At 53.6% G+C, this 15759-nt stretch overlaps 2 protein-coding genes across 2 annotated transcripts; one reads left to right on the top strand and one right to left on the bottom strand.

The window, feature by feature from the left end:
- LOC126029444 (olfactory receptor 1361-like) lies at positions 1-942 on the bottom strand. The gene has a single exon (XM_049787719.1). It carries the CDS (start codon positions 940-942, stop codon positions 1-3), a length of 942 nt encoding a protein of 313 aa, XP_049643676.1.
- Positions 943-10886: 9944 nt separating this feature from the next.
- LOC126029445 (olfactory receptor 1F1-like) lies at positions 10887-11828 on the top strand. The gene has a single exon (XM_049787720.1). The coding sequence runs from the start codon at positions 10887-10889 to the stop codon at positions 11826-11828; it is 942 nt and encodes a 313-aa protein (XP_049643677.1).
- The last annotated feature ends 3931 nt before the right edge of the window (positions 11829-15759 follow it).

Genomic DNA, 15759 nt, shown 5'->3' with positions numbered 1-15759 from the left:
TCACTGAGTAAACAACGGTCTCCGGGTGACCAGGGCTCTCAGGGCCCCCTTCATGTCCTTGTTTCGGAGACTGTAGATGAAAGGGTTCATCATGGGGGTCACCACCGTGTACATCACCGCAGCCACCGTGTCCTTCTGGGCCGTGTGTGAGGACGTGGGGCTAAAATACACCCCAATGAGGGTCCCATAGAAGAGGGACACCACCGAGAGGTGGGAGCCGCAGGTGGAGAAGGCCTTCTGCTTGCCTGTCCGAGACGGGATCCTCAGCACGGCCCCAAAGATGCAACTGTAGGAGACCAGGATGCCCACGAAGGGGACAATGACCGTCAAGGTGCCCACGGTGTTCACCATGAGGTTGTTGAGGAAGGTGTCAGAGCAGGCCAGCTTGAGCAGAGGGCTGAGGTCACAGAAGAAATGAGGGACCTTGTTGTGGGTGCAGAAGGAGAGGCGGCTCAGGGAAACCGTGTGGGTTAGAGCATTCCCGAAAGCTGTGAACCAGGATGCCCCCACCAGGAGGCTGCAGAGCTGCGGGGTCACAGACGTGGCATAGTGCAGGGGGTGGCAGATGGCCTCGTAGCGGTCATAGGCCATGGCGGCCAGCAGGAAGCTGTCGATTCCAGCAAACCAGATAAAGAAGAAGGTCTGGGTGAGGCAGCCGGCATACGGGATCCCCCTGTGACCTGTGACATGGTTCACCAGCGTCTTGGGGACAGTGGTGGTGGTGAAGCAAATGTCCACGAAGGCCAGGTTGGCCAGGAAGAAGTACATGGGGGTGTGGAGCCGGGCATCAGTGATGATGGCCAGGATGATGAGCAGGTTCCCCAGCCCTGTGACCAGGTACATGCTCAGGAAGAGGAGGAACAGCAGCCGCTGCTCCCCAGGGTCCTCGGAGAGCCCCAAGAGGATGAACTCAGTGACCTGGGTGAGGTTTTCCCCTTTCATAGCCAATATGGATCCTGGACAAAGAAAGTGGAGCTGGGGATGAGGGAGCACTATTCATGGTTCTGGAAACTTTCTGTTCTTTTTTCTTTGGGGGGTTTGGTTTTTGGATCACATCCAGTGGCGCTCAGGGGTTACTTCTGTCTCGGAGCTCAGAAATCACCCCTGGCAGGCTTGGGAGACCATATGGGATACTGGGGATTGAACTACTATCTCCTAGGTTGGCCGCATGCAAGGCAAATGCCCTACCACTGTGTTATCTCTTCAGCCCCAAGTTCTGGAAAATTTTTAGCCCTTCTCCTTGCTTCAGTCCTGAACCCAAACCCTCACCCATTTGTTTTTTATTTTCATTTTGGGTTGCTTTTTTACTTTTATTTTTTACTCTTGAGTCACTCCTGGTGGTGCTTAAGGGACCATCTAGGATGCTGGAGATCAAACCTGGGTCAGCCCGGCTTCCATAGCAAACATCCTTCCAGCTCTGGCCCCCAAAACAAGTGAGATCTTCAGGGGATATTATTAATCAATTTTGTCTAAAAGATATTCTGCTTGATGATGCCTAAAGTTAAATAATTGAGCCCTAGAGTTCGTCAGATACACCCACGACACACCACAGGGACAAGAGTCATAAAACTAAGCAGCCCTCTAATTAAATTAAGGGAACTTGAGCTGAGCAGGCCCGTTCTGGAAGTCAAACGAGTCTTGGTTCAGACACACTAAGGACCAAAGACTGTTGCCCCAATTACACTCTCAGAATTAATCAGAAGGTTGAAATTGACCATCAAAAGGGGTGTTCCTACTATGAGGTCACTGAAGCCTTATTGACAGTAGCTCAGGTCTAAAAAGGACCTAAATGTCCCCCAGAAGAAGAAGGTGTGAAACACAGAGAGGAAAAGCAAGAGAGATTCAGTTTGGGGGCCAGAGAGATAGCACAGTGGTAGGGCATTTGCCTCGCACGCAGCCGATCCAGGACAGACCCAGGTTCAATCCCCGCATCCAAGCCTGCCAAGATAGATTTCTGAGCACAGAGCCAGGAGTAACCCCTGAGCGCTGCTAAGTGTGCCCCCCACCCCATCCCCCAAAAAAGGAAAGATTCAGGTGATGGGTGAGAGGAACAGTTCGAGGAAGTGTCGATTGGATCAGGCTAGGATATAAGTAGCGCTGTATTCTGGACAGGTTATGGCCTGTGCTCCTTAAAACACTATCGCTGGAGCTATAGCACAGCAGGAAGAGCCTTTGCCTTGCATGCAGCCAACCCAGGTTCGATCCTCAGTATCCCATGGGGTCCCCTGAGCACCACCAGGAATGATTTCTTTTCGGGGCGGTTGCACCACCCCCAGCAGTGCTCAGGGGTTACTCCTGGCTCTGTGCTCAGAAGCCGTTCCTGGCAGGCTCTGGGGACCATATATGGGATGCCTGAGATTGAATGAGTCACACGGCCGCATGTGCTATCTCTCCAGCCAGGAATGATTCTGAGAGCAAAACAAGTAGCCCAGGAGCACAGTGGAGTGTGCAAAACAAAAACGAACACAAAAACCTTGTGATCTTACAAACAACACTCTCACACACACACGTCCACGTATTCATGGTCCAGCGCATGCCTGGCATCCGGGAGACCCAGACAGCTTCAAGCCTGGCATGTGCCAAGGTTTCACACTGGCCTCTGGGTACTTGTGGGCTGGGTCCCCGTGGCTGTCTCGGGCTTCAGGCTTGCGCCTCTGGCTCCATCTCCACCTGGGCGCCACCCAGAGGGCACTGCTCTGCCTCTCCCCATCTCGACATCGGGCACTCTGTGGGCATCGCTCCTGGACCAGGCACTGTTGCATCTCACCTGAGCAGGAGTTGGAGCCTTTGTAGCTTGGTCACGGGGAACAAGGCGCAGAGAACCAGCAACTGCCTAGCACCGTCCCTCTCTCTCTCCCTTTTTCTCCTTCTTTCCCCCTCTCTCTCCCTCTCTCTCCCACTTTCTCTCCCTCTCTTTCCCTCTTCTCTCTTTCCCTCTATCTCTCCCTGTCTCTCTCCCCCTCTCTCTCTCCCTTTCTCTCTTTCCCTCTCCCCCTCTCTCCCTCGCCCTCTCTCTCTCTCTCTTCCTCTCTTCCTCTCTGCCCTCTCTCTCCTCTCTTTTCTTCTTTCTCCCTCTCTCCCTCTCTTCCCTCTCTCTCCCTCTTTCTCTCCCTCTTCCCTCTCTCGCCCTCTCACTTCTCTCCCTCTCTTCCTTCTCTTTCTCCTTTCTCTTATCTCAAACCAGCAACTGCTCAACACCACTTCTCTCTTTTTTCTCCCCTCTCTCCCTCTCTCTCAAACTCAAAACCACCCAATACCAACCCTCTTATTTCTATTTCTTCCCTCTCTTCTCTCTCTCTCTCAAACCCAACACCGTCTCTCTCTCTTCTTTCTCATCTCTCACCAGAAATCACCCAACACTATCTTGCTCTCTCGCTTTCTCCCCCTCCATCTGCCTCCTCTTTCTCTTCTTGCTTTTTTCAGTCTCAAACCAGAAACCGCCCAACATCACCTCTCTCTGTCCTCTCTCTTCTCTCTCTCTCACCAGCAACCACTCAACATTACATCTCTCTCTCTTGCTCACTCACTCACTCACGCTCTCTCTCTCTCTCTCTCTCGTTCTGTAACTCTTCAGCTCTGCCGTGCAATGACCAGTCACACACTTCCACCTCCCCTTTGGAGCCTCCAATTGATCCCAAATGCACCCGAGTTTATGGAGCTGAGCTCGGAGAGGCTGCAGAGAAGCCAGGACTGGGCGCCCCGGGCCCCCCTCACCTGTGCAGGTGTCTGCAAGGGCAGTGGCAACTCTTCCCGAGAGCGTCCAGGGCTGAGCTGGGTCGTGGAGCAGGTCTGAGTCCCGCAGGAGCATCCTGGGGACCCACTGGTGCCGATTTACCTGCACCTTCACCCCTCCACTCCGTCCCCCGAGCCTTGTTAGGGCTCCTGCTAATTGGCCTCCAAGCCGTCCCTTGCGCCCCATCTTTGGAGACAAGGTAATCTCGGTCCTTGCTGGACTTTTTCCCTCTGCTCCTGGGCTCCGGGGTGCCCAGGGTCCTGGGGCCTTGGGGCTGGGGTCTTCGGGTCCTCTGGACCTTCCTGTCCTACCAGGTGTTGGTGCCTCTGAGTGACACAAGTGACTTTTCTTTCCATCCAGGTGGGAGTCACATGTGGGAGCAATTGCTGACCTTCTGGGAAACTGTTTTGAGAACGTTCAAAGCATCCATGACCCGTTGGTCTGCTCACCTCTGTCCTCTCACTGGCTTTCATCTCTCCAAGCCCTGGCTCCCAGCTCCAAGGACCCACAATCTAGTTGTTGTTCTTGTTGTTGCTGCTGTTTTTGCTTTTGTTTTTGTTTTGGGGCAACACCCGCTGACGCCCTGGGGTTATTCCTGGCTATGGCTCAGAAATTGCTCCTGGCTCCGAGGATCATATGGGACGCTGGGAATCGAACCACCGTCCATCCTAGATCAGCTGCATGCAAGGCAAATGCCTTATCGCTGTCCCACCGCTCTGGCCCCTGTTGCTGTTTTTTGTTTGGGGAAGATACCCAGGGATTTCTCCTGACTCCATGCTCAGGTATCACTCCTGGAAGGCTGTGGGACCATATGGGATGCCAGGGGTCGAACCCAGGTCAGCTGCACGCAAGGCAAACACCCTCCTAACTGTGCTCTCGCTCCAGCCCCACAACCACCAATCTGGTCCCCTATCTTTTGCCCCAGAGCTGAGTCTCTGTGAAATCCCCAAAAATGTGGGCAGTGACTGTGGTTTGTCTGCATCCCTGACCCCCCTGGGGTCCACACAGATTCACTGCAGGGGTTATGCCCACCCGTGACAGGTGTGACGGTGTTGGGAGAACCCAGGCGCTCCACTGCAGGCTTCGTTCCCAGGACCTGCACTCACGGAGAGGTGCTGATTCGTGCCCGTGGTTCAAGCTCGATCCCCAAAGCCTTCTGAATGTGGGGTCTGCGCCTTCCCTCCACATGAGACCCAAGCCTACTGGCAGATGTCTTGGACCCATTCGGGGCACCTTCTGGCCACAATCTAGAGAGCACGAGGTCAAAATATTGTGTTTCTGCAGGACCCTCAGACCTTGGAAAAGTGTCTCCAAAGTGTCCCCTCAAAATAGCTAAATATGTAGCCTTGATTCTTCAAAAGATTCTCATGGGAGTTGGGGGCGAACACTGGACCAGAACTGGGTGCTGAAGGGAGGGACAGTGATAGGTACGATGCCACTTTTAACAACATTGCAAACCAGTCTCTATGTGAGGGGGAGGAAGAGAGATAAAAAAGGGGGGACTGGAGTGATGGCGCAAGCGGTAGGGCATCTGCCTTGCACGCGCTAGCCTAGGACCGACGGCGGTTCGATCCCCTGGAATCCCATATGGTCCCCCAAGCCAGGGGCAATTTCTGAACACATAGCCAGGAGTAACCCCTGAGCATCACCAGGTGTGACCCAAAAACTAGAAAAGAAAAACAAAAGAAAAAGAAAGAGAGAAGGAAAATGTCTGCCACAGACACAGGCAGGGGTGAGGATGGGTAGGAAACTGGGGACATCAGTGGTGGGAACTGTGTACTGGTGAAAGGTGCTGTACACTGTATGACTGAAGCTCCATCATGAACAACTTTGTATCTGTGGAGGAAAAACACTGTGTTTTGAACAACTTTGTAAACAGTTGTTTTGAAAAATAAACAATAGAAGCTCAATGGAAAACCTTGAAGACTTGAATAATGAACGGAAAAACTAAATAGGGTATGAGAAATCTTGGGATTAAGCTTGGGACTTTGTAGTAAAAGTAGAAGGGGGACAATTCATTGCAACTCTACAATTTACCTGGGTAAGATCTCAGCTTCTGGGCTAGAGGGCAGGTACAGTGGGTAGGTATTTGCCTGTATTAATCCAGGTTCAAATCCCAGAACCCCATTGTGATGCCCTGAGACTCATCAGGAATGATTCCTGAGCACTGAGTCAGGAATAAACCAGCATAATCCCCACACCCAAAGAAAGAACAACAGCATAATTTCTATCTGATGTTATAAGGTTATTATCAAAAGACAAGAAGCAACAAATGTTAGCAGGAACTAAGAGATCTCGAGGCCGGAGAGTTAGCATGGCAGATAAGGCAGACATCTCAGACATAGAGTCTCCTGAGCACCACCAGGACTGATTTTGAGTACAGGCCCAGGAGTAACCCCTGAGCATTGCCAGGAAGGAAGGAAGGAAGGAAGGAAGGAAGGAAGGAAGGAAGGAAGGAAGGAAGGAAGGAAGGAAGGAAGGAAGGAAGGAAGGAAGGAAGGAAGGAAGGAGGAAAGGAAGGAAGGAAAGGAGGGAGAAGGGAGGGAGGAGGGAGGGAGGGAGGGGGAGGGAGGGAGGGAGGGGGAGGGAGGGAGGGAGGGAGGGAGGGAGGGAGGGAGGGAGGGAGGGAAGGGAGGGAGGGAGGGAAGGGAGGGAGGGAGGGAGGGAAGGAAGGGGGGAGGGAGGGAGGGAGGGAGGGGAGGGAGGGAGGGAGGGAGGGGAAGGAAGGAAGGGGAAGGAAGGAAGGAAGGAAGGAAGGAAGGAAGGAAGGAAGGAAGGAAGGAAGGAAGGAAGGAAGGAAGGAAGGAGGGAGGGAGGGAGGGAGGGAGGGAGGGAGGACAGGAGGAAGGGAGGGAGGAAGAGAGGGAGGAAGGAAGGAAGGAAGGAAGGTAGGAAGGAAGGAAGGAAGGAAGGAAGGAAGGAAGGAAGGAAGGAAGGAAGGAAGGAAGGAAGGAAGGAAGGAAGGGAGGGAGGGAGGGAAGGAGGAAGGAAGGGAGGGAGGGAAGGAGGGAAGGAGGGAAGGAGGGAGGGAGGAAGGAAGATGCAGAGAGCTCTGTTGGTAAAAGATGTAACTATTATGACAAAAAGAAAAATTTCTGGAAATAAATATAAGTAGTCAATCCAGGGGCCAGAGAGTTAGCTAGCTCAATGGGCTGTGTTATGCTACCACGTTCGTGCTGAAGACCTGAGTTTAATCCCCAGCACAACAGGGTCCCCTAAGCACACCATGAGGAGTGACCAGACATGACACCCCCCCCCCCAAAAAATAAGTCAAGGGTAAAACGGAGGTGAAACCAGTTGAAAAGCAGAGAGGTGGAAGGAGCTGCGGTCAGGAGGTCGAGGCCCTCCACCTGGAGTCTGGATCCCAGCTGAGGACAATTCAGGGTCAATCCCTAACACCCCAGATGGTCCCAAAAAGCCTGCAGGAGTAACCCCTGAGCACTGCTGGGTGTAGCCCAAAAACATGAAAATAAAAATTAAATTTATAAACACACACAGACATATATTTGTTTGTTTGTTTGTTTCAGGGCCACAGCCGATAGTACTCTAGGATTGTCCTGGCTCTGTGCTCAGGAATCACTCCTGGCAGACTCAAGAGACCCTATGGGATGCCAGGGATCAAACCTGGGTTGGCACATGCAAGGCAAACACCCTCCCTGCTTTGCCATCACTCTGGCCCCTGTAAGTATATATATATAATATATATATATTATATATATTATATATATAATATATATTATATATATAATATATATATATATTATATATATATAATATATATATATATATATATATATATCGTTTGTTTGGGAGGTCATACCCGGCGGCGGCACTCAGGGGTTAGTTACTCTTGGATCTTTGCTCAGAAATTGCTCCTGACAGGCACAGGGGATGCCAGGATTCAAATCACCGTCCGTCCTGCATCGGCTGCATGCAAGGCAAAAGCCCTACCGCTGTGCTATCTCTCTGGCCCCCTGTAAGTGTATTTTTATAACTCCACATGAATACACTCACGCACATACAAAAACTCATCCATGTAGATATCCATATGTACATGTGTACTAGTGCGTTCACCCACAGAATGACACACATGCCCACTTAGAAACACAGATACATTCACACACCATTCACAAACTCATATGCATACATACACACAGAGACACACATGTACACTCACACACAAAAGTACATGCCTTCAAGCCCATACTTCCATATATGCACAAGATACACACACACACACACACACACACACACACACACACACACACACAGAGGAATGGTGCCACCTAGTGGCCATGCATGAAAAAGAACAAACAAGAATTTTCGTTTGCTTTTTTGTTTTTGTATTTTGTGTGTTCGTTTTTGTTTACTTTGGGGCAATAGCAGACAGTGTTCAGGGGTTACTTCCTGGCTCCACACTTCTGAGTCAGTCCTGGCAGGCTCTAGGGACCATCAGGGATGTCGGAGGCCAAACCAGGGTCAGCGTGTGAAAGGCAAACGCCCTCCCCACTGTGCTATTTCAGCCAAAATCCTGAGAATTTCATCTCTCTCCCCAAACCTTCCAAAACAGCAGTAACTGGAGAATGGAGAGAGCTCCTTTGCATGGGAGCACTTCACCTGCCACTCTTCCAAGAGCACGGAAGCAATAGAGGATCCACTGAACGGAGATGACAAGGTGGTAGGGACCCATGTCCACTCTAAACGGACACCTGGAACCCACGTCCAGTCTACACTCCAGTTCCAAATACACTCTTAGTCAACATAAAATCTGATTGCCAAATGATGGTGGTAAGACAAGAAGGGTTATTGTCTGTCTGTTTATTTGTTTCTCATTTAAGGATGTAAAATTCAAATCAACCATTTGCTGACATTGCTCCCAGCATAAAGGACCCATAAGCATCCCGGGAGTAAAATCACCCCATGTGCCGTATCTCCAACCCCAGGTGAATGAGTCTGAATCAGGGTACGCATGAAATAATCTAAACCAGGCTTACCACGAAACACGTATATCTGGCAATCTTCTACCTCGTATGGGGTTACTGCTGCCAGAACTGTTCTTTTATTGACTCCAGACACCACCCCCAAGTGAGGGAGTAAGGACATAGTAAGGGCAGATAGCTCAGGCCATACTGAGCCAGTCCCTCCCAGGTTTACACAGAAGACTATCTTTGTTTTGGGTGAGCCCAAGTTGTAAACAAACAGATACAAAAAATAAAAACCAACAAAACAGGGATAATCTTTGTTTTGGGTAAAACAGGGTGTCACCTAACAACAGAGCATCAGGCAGCCCTGAGAAGTCTAGAAGTTTCCACTCTAGGAGGCTCAGGGGTGATTCCCCAGGACACCTGCCACTCACGTGTCGGGGACAGAGAGATCGTCCCCGAGCTGCCCTCAACTCCTCCCCAGGCTCGGGCGCAGAGGGACGGCGTGGAGGGACAATTAGCAGGCACCCTAACAAGGCACCGGGGACCAGCCCGAGGGGCGAGGGCGGAGGGTAAATCGGGCATTGCTGGGTCCCGGGCTGCACCTGTGAGACTAGCCACCGCTGCCTCTGCCCGGACATTCTCGAAGAAAGCTGCCCCTCCTCCTGAAGACACCTGCACAGGTGAGGGGACACAGGGAGCTCGTCCAGGGTTGCTGTGTTAGCTCAGGGCAGCCTCTTCACCTCTCTGGTCTGGGCGATGCCAACGGGGAAACAGAAACTCCGAAGCATGTGGGTCCTGGGAGAGAGTCCAGCTCCTGGTCTGGTGTGGTCTGGGGTGAAGGATGATGGGCCCAGAGGGAATGGGACACAGGGTGGGGTGTGATACCCCCCCCCCCGGGAGGAAACATGAGGAGGGAAAGTCTAGCCGTGGATCCAAATAGTGGCTAGTGAAATTTTATCTGTGGGGGGAAGCATTTCATCTGGGAGAGTTGAGTCTGGGGTCCCACATACACAGATAGTCTGAGGAGAGAGGTGGGGGTGGGGGGACAGGCAGGGACCAGGACAGCTGTGTTGGGACTGCGGACAACAGAAAGACCAGGCTCAGACCAGACGTGCAGCCCTAAACTCCTGAGATGGGGACCTGGGTCTGCCCCTCCTGCTCTCACTCCCGAGGGTTCGGGGTGACCATCGTGAGCATAGGGGAGAGCAGCAAGGTCTGGGTGGCAACCCAGAACATAGCTCAGGCTCCCGGACTTCAGAACAGTCACTGCACTCATCAGCCCTGTGCTGCTTCTCAGCCTCTGTCTCTCCGTCTCTGTGAGTCTCTGCTTCCGTCTTTCTCTGTCTTTGACTCTCCATAGCTGTGTCTGCGTGTCTCTGTCTGTCTCTCTCCATCTGCCTGTGTCCATCTCTCCATCTGTGAGTCTGGCTGTCTCTGCCTCTCTGCATGTGACTATCTTTGTCTCTCGGTGAGTCTCTGTCTCTGTGAATCTTTGTCTCTGTCTCTCTCTCTATGTCTCTCTCCATCTCCCTTTCTACCTGTCTCTCTCCATCTGTCTGTATGTACGTCTTTTTTTGTCACTCAGCATCTCTCTCTCTGTCTCTCTTTTTTTGTTTTCTTGTTTTTGGGGGGGTTGGAGGGTGGCTACACCCAGCAACGCTCAGAGTTACTCCTGGCTCTGCACTCAGGAGTTACTCCAGACAGTGCTCAGAGGACCCTATGGAGTTCCAAGGATCAAACCCAGGTCAGCCCTATGCACAGCAAGCGCACTCCCCTCTGCCCCCTCTCTCCAGCCCGTATGTTCATGTTTGTATTCTGAGGAGGCCATACCCCGCCGTGCTCAGGGCTGACTCACAGCTCTGAACTCAGGGATCACTCCTGGCAGGGCTTGGGGGGGGGGACCCTCGAGGGTTACCAAGGATCGGACCCAGATCAGTGTGGTAAGGCCAGCAATTAGAGCCCTGGCCTCTCTCTCTCCAGGACCCCTCCTCCTTAGTACCTAAAACCAGGACTAGCCAAAACACTGAGGACAACAGACTGGCCCTCTCTGGACCGTTTTCTAGATGAAGGGGCGTCCGTGGAACTGGGTGCTGGGTGCTGAGCCCACGGAGACTCTGGCACGGGGAACTGCTCCAGGACGAGCAGGAGACAGACCCTGTGGGGCTCCTCTGAGATCCGGGGACCAGGGTCTGTGACTTGCTTCCTCTCTCCCTTGCTCCAGATTGGCCATGGCAGCCAGGAACTACACAGAAATCTCCGAATTCCTCCTCCTGGGGCTCTCGGAGGACCCCGGGGAGCAGCGGCTGCTGTTCCTCCTCTTCCTGAGCATGTACCTGGTCACGGGGCTGGGGAACCTGCTCATCGTCCTGGCCATCGTCACCGACGCCCGGCTCCACACCCCCATGTACTTCTTCCTGGCCAACCTGGCCTCCGTGGACGTCTGCTTCACCACCACCACGGTCCCCAAGATGCTGGTGAACCACGTCACGGGCCGCAGGACCATCTCGTACGTGGGCTGCCTCACCCAGATGTTCTTCTTCATCTGGTTCATCTGCATCGACAGCTTCCTGCTGGGCGCCATGGCCTATGACCGCTACGCGGCCATCTGCCACCCCCTGCACTACGCCACGACCATGACGCCGCTGGTGTGCGTCCTGCTGGTGGGGGCGTCCTGGGCCGGGGCCCTGGGAAACGCCCTGGTCCACACCGTGCTCATGGCCCAGCTCTCCTTCTGCGCCCACAACCGGGTGCCCCACTTCTTCTGCGACGTCAGCCCGCTGCTCAAGCTGGTCTGCTCCGACACGTCCCTCATCAACATCACCCTGAACACCGTGGGCGCCCTGCCGCTCTTCGTCCCCTTCATGGGCATCCTGGTCTCCTACTCCAACATCTTCGCCGCCGTGCTGAGGATCCCGTCGCGGACAGGCAAGCAGAAGGCCTTCTCCACCTGCGGCTCCCACCTCTCCGTGGTGTCCCTCTTCTACGGGACCCTCATCGGGGTGTATTTCAACCCCACGTCCTTGCACACGGCCCAGAAGGACACGGTGGCTGCGGTGATGTACACGGTGGTGACCCCCATGATGAACCCCTTCATCTACAGCCTCCGGAACAAGGACATGAAGGGCGCCCTGGCGGCCCTGGTCGGCCGGAAACCGGCCTTTACTCGGTGACCAAAGAACAGGGAAATCCTCGCATCACCCACCTGTGCTGTCCTGAATGTCCCTTTTCAGTCCTAATTCTTCATGGTTCTGACTTGTTTGACTCTAGTCCACCTGGCCAACTGCTGGGCTTAGGCATCTTAGACACTATTTTTGTGTGTTTGTTTGTCTGGGGTCACACCCGGTGGCAGTCAAGGGTTACTCGTGGCTCTGCACTCAGGAATCACTCCTGGCAGGCTCGGGGGATCCTATAGGATGCCAGGGCTCGAACCCAGGTTGGCCGAGTGCCAGGCAAATGCCCTCCCCGCTATACTATAGCTCCAGCCCTTCTTAGACACTGAGTCCACTAACAAGAAGCTCATTGGGGATCCACAGGATCCCTGACCCCTGGCACATGCGCTGCATCCAGCCGTGTCCACTGTCACAAGGAAATGCCCAGGACTCAAGCCACACTTTCCTTAAGACTCAGATTTGGGGCCTGATCAATAGCACAGTGAAGAGGGCGTTTGCCTTGCACCTTGCACGTGGCTGACCCTGATTCGATCCAAGCATCCCGTAGTGTCCCTGGAGTCCTGTCAGGAGTGATTCCAGAGCGCAGAGCCAGGAGTAACCCCTGAACATCTCTGGGTGTCACTGAAAAAAAAAAAAAAAACAGAAGAAAATTCATATCTAGCTACTATAGGAAACACAAAAATACAAAGTTTCAGGGCGGGAGCAATAGTACAGTGGAAAGAGGGATTTTGCCTTGCATGCCGCTGACCTGGGCTCTATCCCCGGCACCTCCTAGAGTCCCCTGAGCCTGTCAAGAGTGATTCCTGAGCACAGAGCTTGGAGTATAACCTCTGAGCACAGCCAGGTGTGGCTCCAAAACAAACAAATCTCAAAAAGCAAAATTTCAGGGCTGGAGTGATAACACAGCAGTAGGGCATTTGCTTTGCACGTGGCCAACCCAGGATGCACACAGATTCAATCCTTGGCATCCCATATGGTCTCCTGGGCCTAGGGGCAATTTCTGAGCGCAGAGCCAGGAGGAGCCCCTGAACACCTCCAGTGCGGCCAAAAAGGGGGGGGGCAGTTTTAGAACCACAGGTAGGATCCGCACCCAATACTCTCCTACCCCAGAGTCGACTTGATTTGCAGTATTTGTCTCCTACCACTAACATGACCCATATCTAAGTTCCTCTCTATTCACCGATACTCAGATCCAGGGCCGGAAGCAAGACTCTGACTTCTCCGGGAACACACGGCCCAAAGATCCCTGATGTTCTGTCCACCAGAACACCTGTGAGTCCCTCCCAGCACAGACTAAGGCAACACTTTGGTTGTTTTGCCTGCAAGTCGTGAAAACGTTGAGCATCCCTCTAGTGTGTCCTTCCTCTCTGTGGCCTTCATGACAGCCAATCTTGGACTGCTGCTCGAGAACATCAAGGGACTGACTGATTTACCCCAGAGACCTTTGACCTGAATTTTTGTCCTCGAAGTCAGCGGCCGTGAGTACACACAAGAGAGCGACTTCAGGGACGTAGGAAGGACCTTCCTTCTCTGTCTTGCTGGTCATCATTGAACCCTGACAAACCCTCAATTTGGAGGATGTTGCCTGCCCAGAGTCAGTCTGTCCATCTGTCCATTTGTCTATGTGGGTGTCCAGCCCTCTCCCCAACCTTCTTGGGGTCCCCATTCAGCTCAGAGTCATCAATATCCTGAGTCTCCAGTGCAGAACTTGGAGCTCGTGGCTGGCTGCCTCCACCATCAGACACGCTCAGTTTCATCTATTCACCCCCTGTACGTTTTCTTCTAGAATTCTCCACGGTGGTTCAATGGATTCCCATATCTATCAGAGCCAGGATAAAAGCACAATGTGGAGGGCATTTACCTTGCACATGGCCAACTTGGGTTCAATCCCCAGCATCTCATAAGGCCCCTTGAGCCCAACAGGAGCGATCCCTGAGCACACAGTTAGGAATAAGTCCTGAACACCACCGGATGTGACTCAGAAACAAAACAAACAGTAGCAAAATAAAAAATATTTCACAAAAGTCTTCCGAGGAGGGGGCCAGAGAGATAGAACGGAGGTAGGGCATTTGCCTTGCATGCAGAAGGTGGGTGGTTTGAATCCCGGTATCCCATAGGGTCCCCTGAGCCTGCCAGGAGCGATGTCTGAGCAGAGAGCCAGGAGGAACCCCTGGGCGCTGCCGGGTAGGACCCAAAAAACTAAATAATTAAATAAAATATAAACAAATAAATAAAAATATAAAGAAAGAAAAAAGAAAAGAAACATTGCTCAGCTTCTGGCCACTCCCTCTCCACCATGCGGACTCTGGAAATGCCGGATGGTCGGGGCTCTGTGGGGCCCCAAAGGGCCCAGAGGGGAGGTCAGGGAAGGCGCCAAGGAGATGCAGGGCCTGCAGTGACGGTGACAGGCAGCCTGGCCAGCAAGGGTCCAGGAGAAAGCGGCAGAGGGCAGGGCAGGGCTGGCGGGCCCAGGGCAGGGCGGGCACTGGGAGAACCCTGATCACCACTTATTACCCCAGGCTTGTGGTCGGGCCTGTTTTTCAGCACTGACTGGCACGGACGGGCAGATGGACAGACGAACGGGCACTCACCCAGCTCCGCTCAGCCGCCTCCTCCCACTCCAGCACACAGCTTCCCTGCCCCCAGGTCAGCAGGATGGCTGATGGGGTAGGTGCAGTGACCCGAGTTCGAATCCTGCTCTGGCAGCAAGCCAGCGGCCACGCCCAAGTGGAAGCCCAGACTGGCCGGGAGGCTGCGGGCAGACGGGGATCCAGAACCCCTCCCTCACAGCACACACAGTGGTCCTCGGCCTAGAGCAAAGACGATTCATGTGTCCCCAAGTCCAGGACACAGAGGGAGGGGACTCATTCCTGGCAAGGAGCCTGAGCACCCCAAATCTACTCTGGGACTGAGCTGGCTGTCCCCACACACCTCCTTCCTCTGCCTCTCCCTCAACACACAAACCGTACCGTCCAGGAAAAGGGTGGAGGGGACTCAGCAGAGTACAGCACAGCTTGGGGACAGGGGACCTTGTCATTCCCCACAAAGCAGGAAGGAGCCGACAAGCAGGAAAGGGGAAAGGCAGTGGGTGAGTGGACGAGTCCACCTTGTGCTGGCCTCAGTCTCTCCCTGCACAAGGCTCCGTGTACCGGCACAAATCCAGGAGGGTCTGGGCCTGAGAGATAGTACAGTGGGGAAGGTATTTGCCTTACACGCGGCCGACCCTGGTTCGATCTCCGGCAGCCCATAGGGTTCCCTGAGCACTGCCAGGAGTGATTCCTGAGCACAGAGCCAGGAGTAAACCCTGAGCATTGCCAGATATGGCCCCAAACAAACAAATAAAAACCCACAAATCCAAGAGGCCTTTCTCGAGGAAGGGACCGCTGAATCAGGGTTTTGAAGGATGAATAGAAGCTTGTGTGTGTGTGTGTGTGTGTGTGTGTGTGTGTGTGTGTGTGTGTGTGTGTGTGTGTTGGAGAAACTGACAGTAATAACAGGTATCAGAGGCACTGGGAGACAGAACAATAGCTTCTGCCTAGGAGAACTCTGTGTGTGTGTGTGTGTGTGTGTGTGTGTGTGTGTGTGTGTGTGTGTGTGTGTGTGTGTGTGTGTGTGATCAGCCCACAAGAACAGAGGGTCCTGGACACAGATGGGGAAACTGAGGCCTGATCATGCCCTGGGAGTTCCTAAGAGAAGCTGAGGCCCAAATAAGGCAGAGCCGGGAGCAGCCAAGTCCTGGGGCTCAGAGCACAGGGCGGGCAGACGGCCGCGGGCGGGCGGGCGAGTGGCAGCTGGCCCGGCCGCCCAGGTTCGGGCCTCCTCCAGCTCATCGGGCCCGCCCGGCTATAAGGGCCGGCACTGCCCGCCACCCGCACTCCGCCCGCTGTGCCCGCCGCGCCCGCCATGGAGGCCATCAAGAAGAAGATGCAGA

This window comes from Suncus etruscus, chromosome 15 (genome assembly GCF_024139225.1).
Source record: "Suncus etruscus isolate mSunEtr1 chromosome 15, mSunEtr1.pri.cur, whole genome shotgun sequence".
NCBI lineage: Eukaryota > Metazoa > Chordata > Mammalia > Eulipotyphla > Soricidae > Suncus > Suncus etruscus.
The sequence above is the reverse complement of the archived record's forward strand: the minus strand, read 5'-3'. Positions and strand labels throughout refer to the sequence as shown.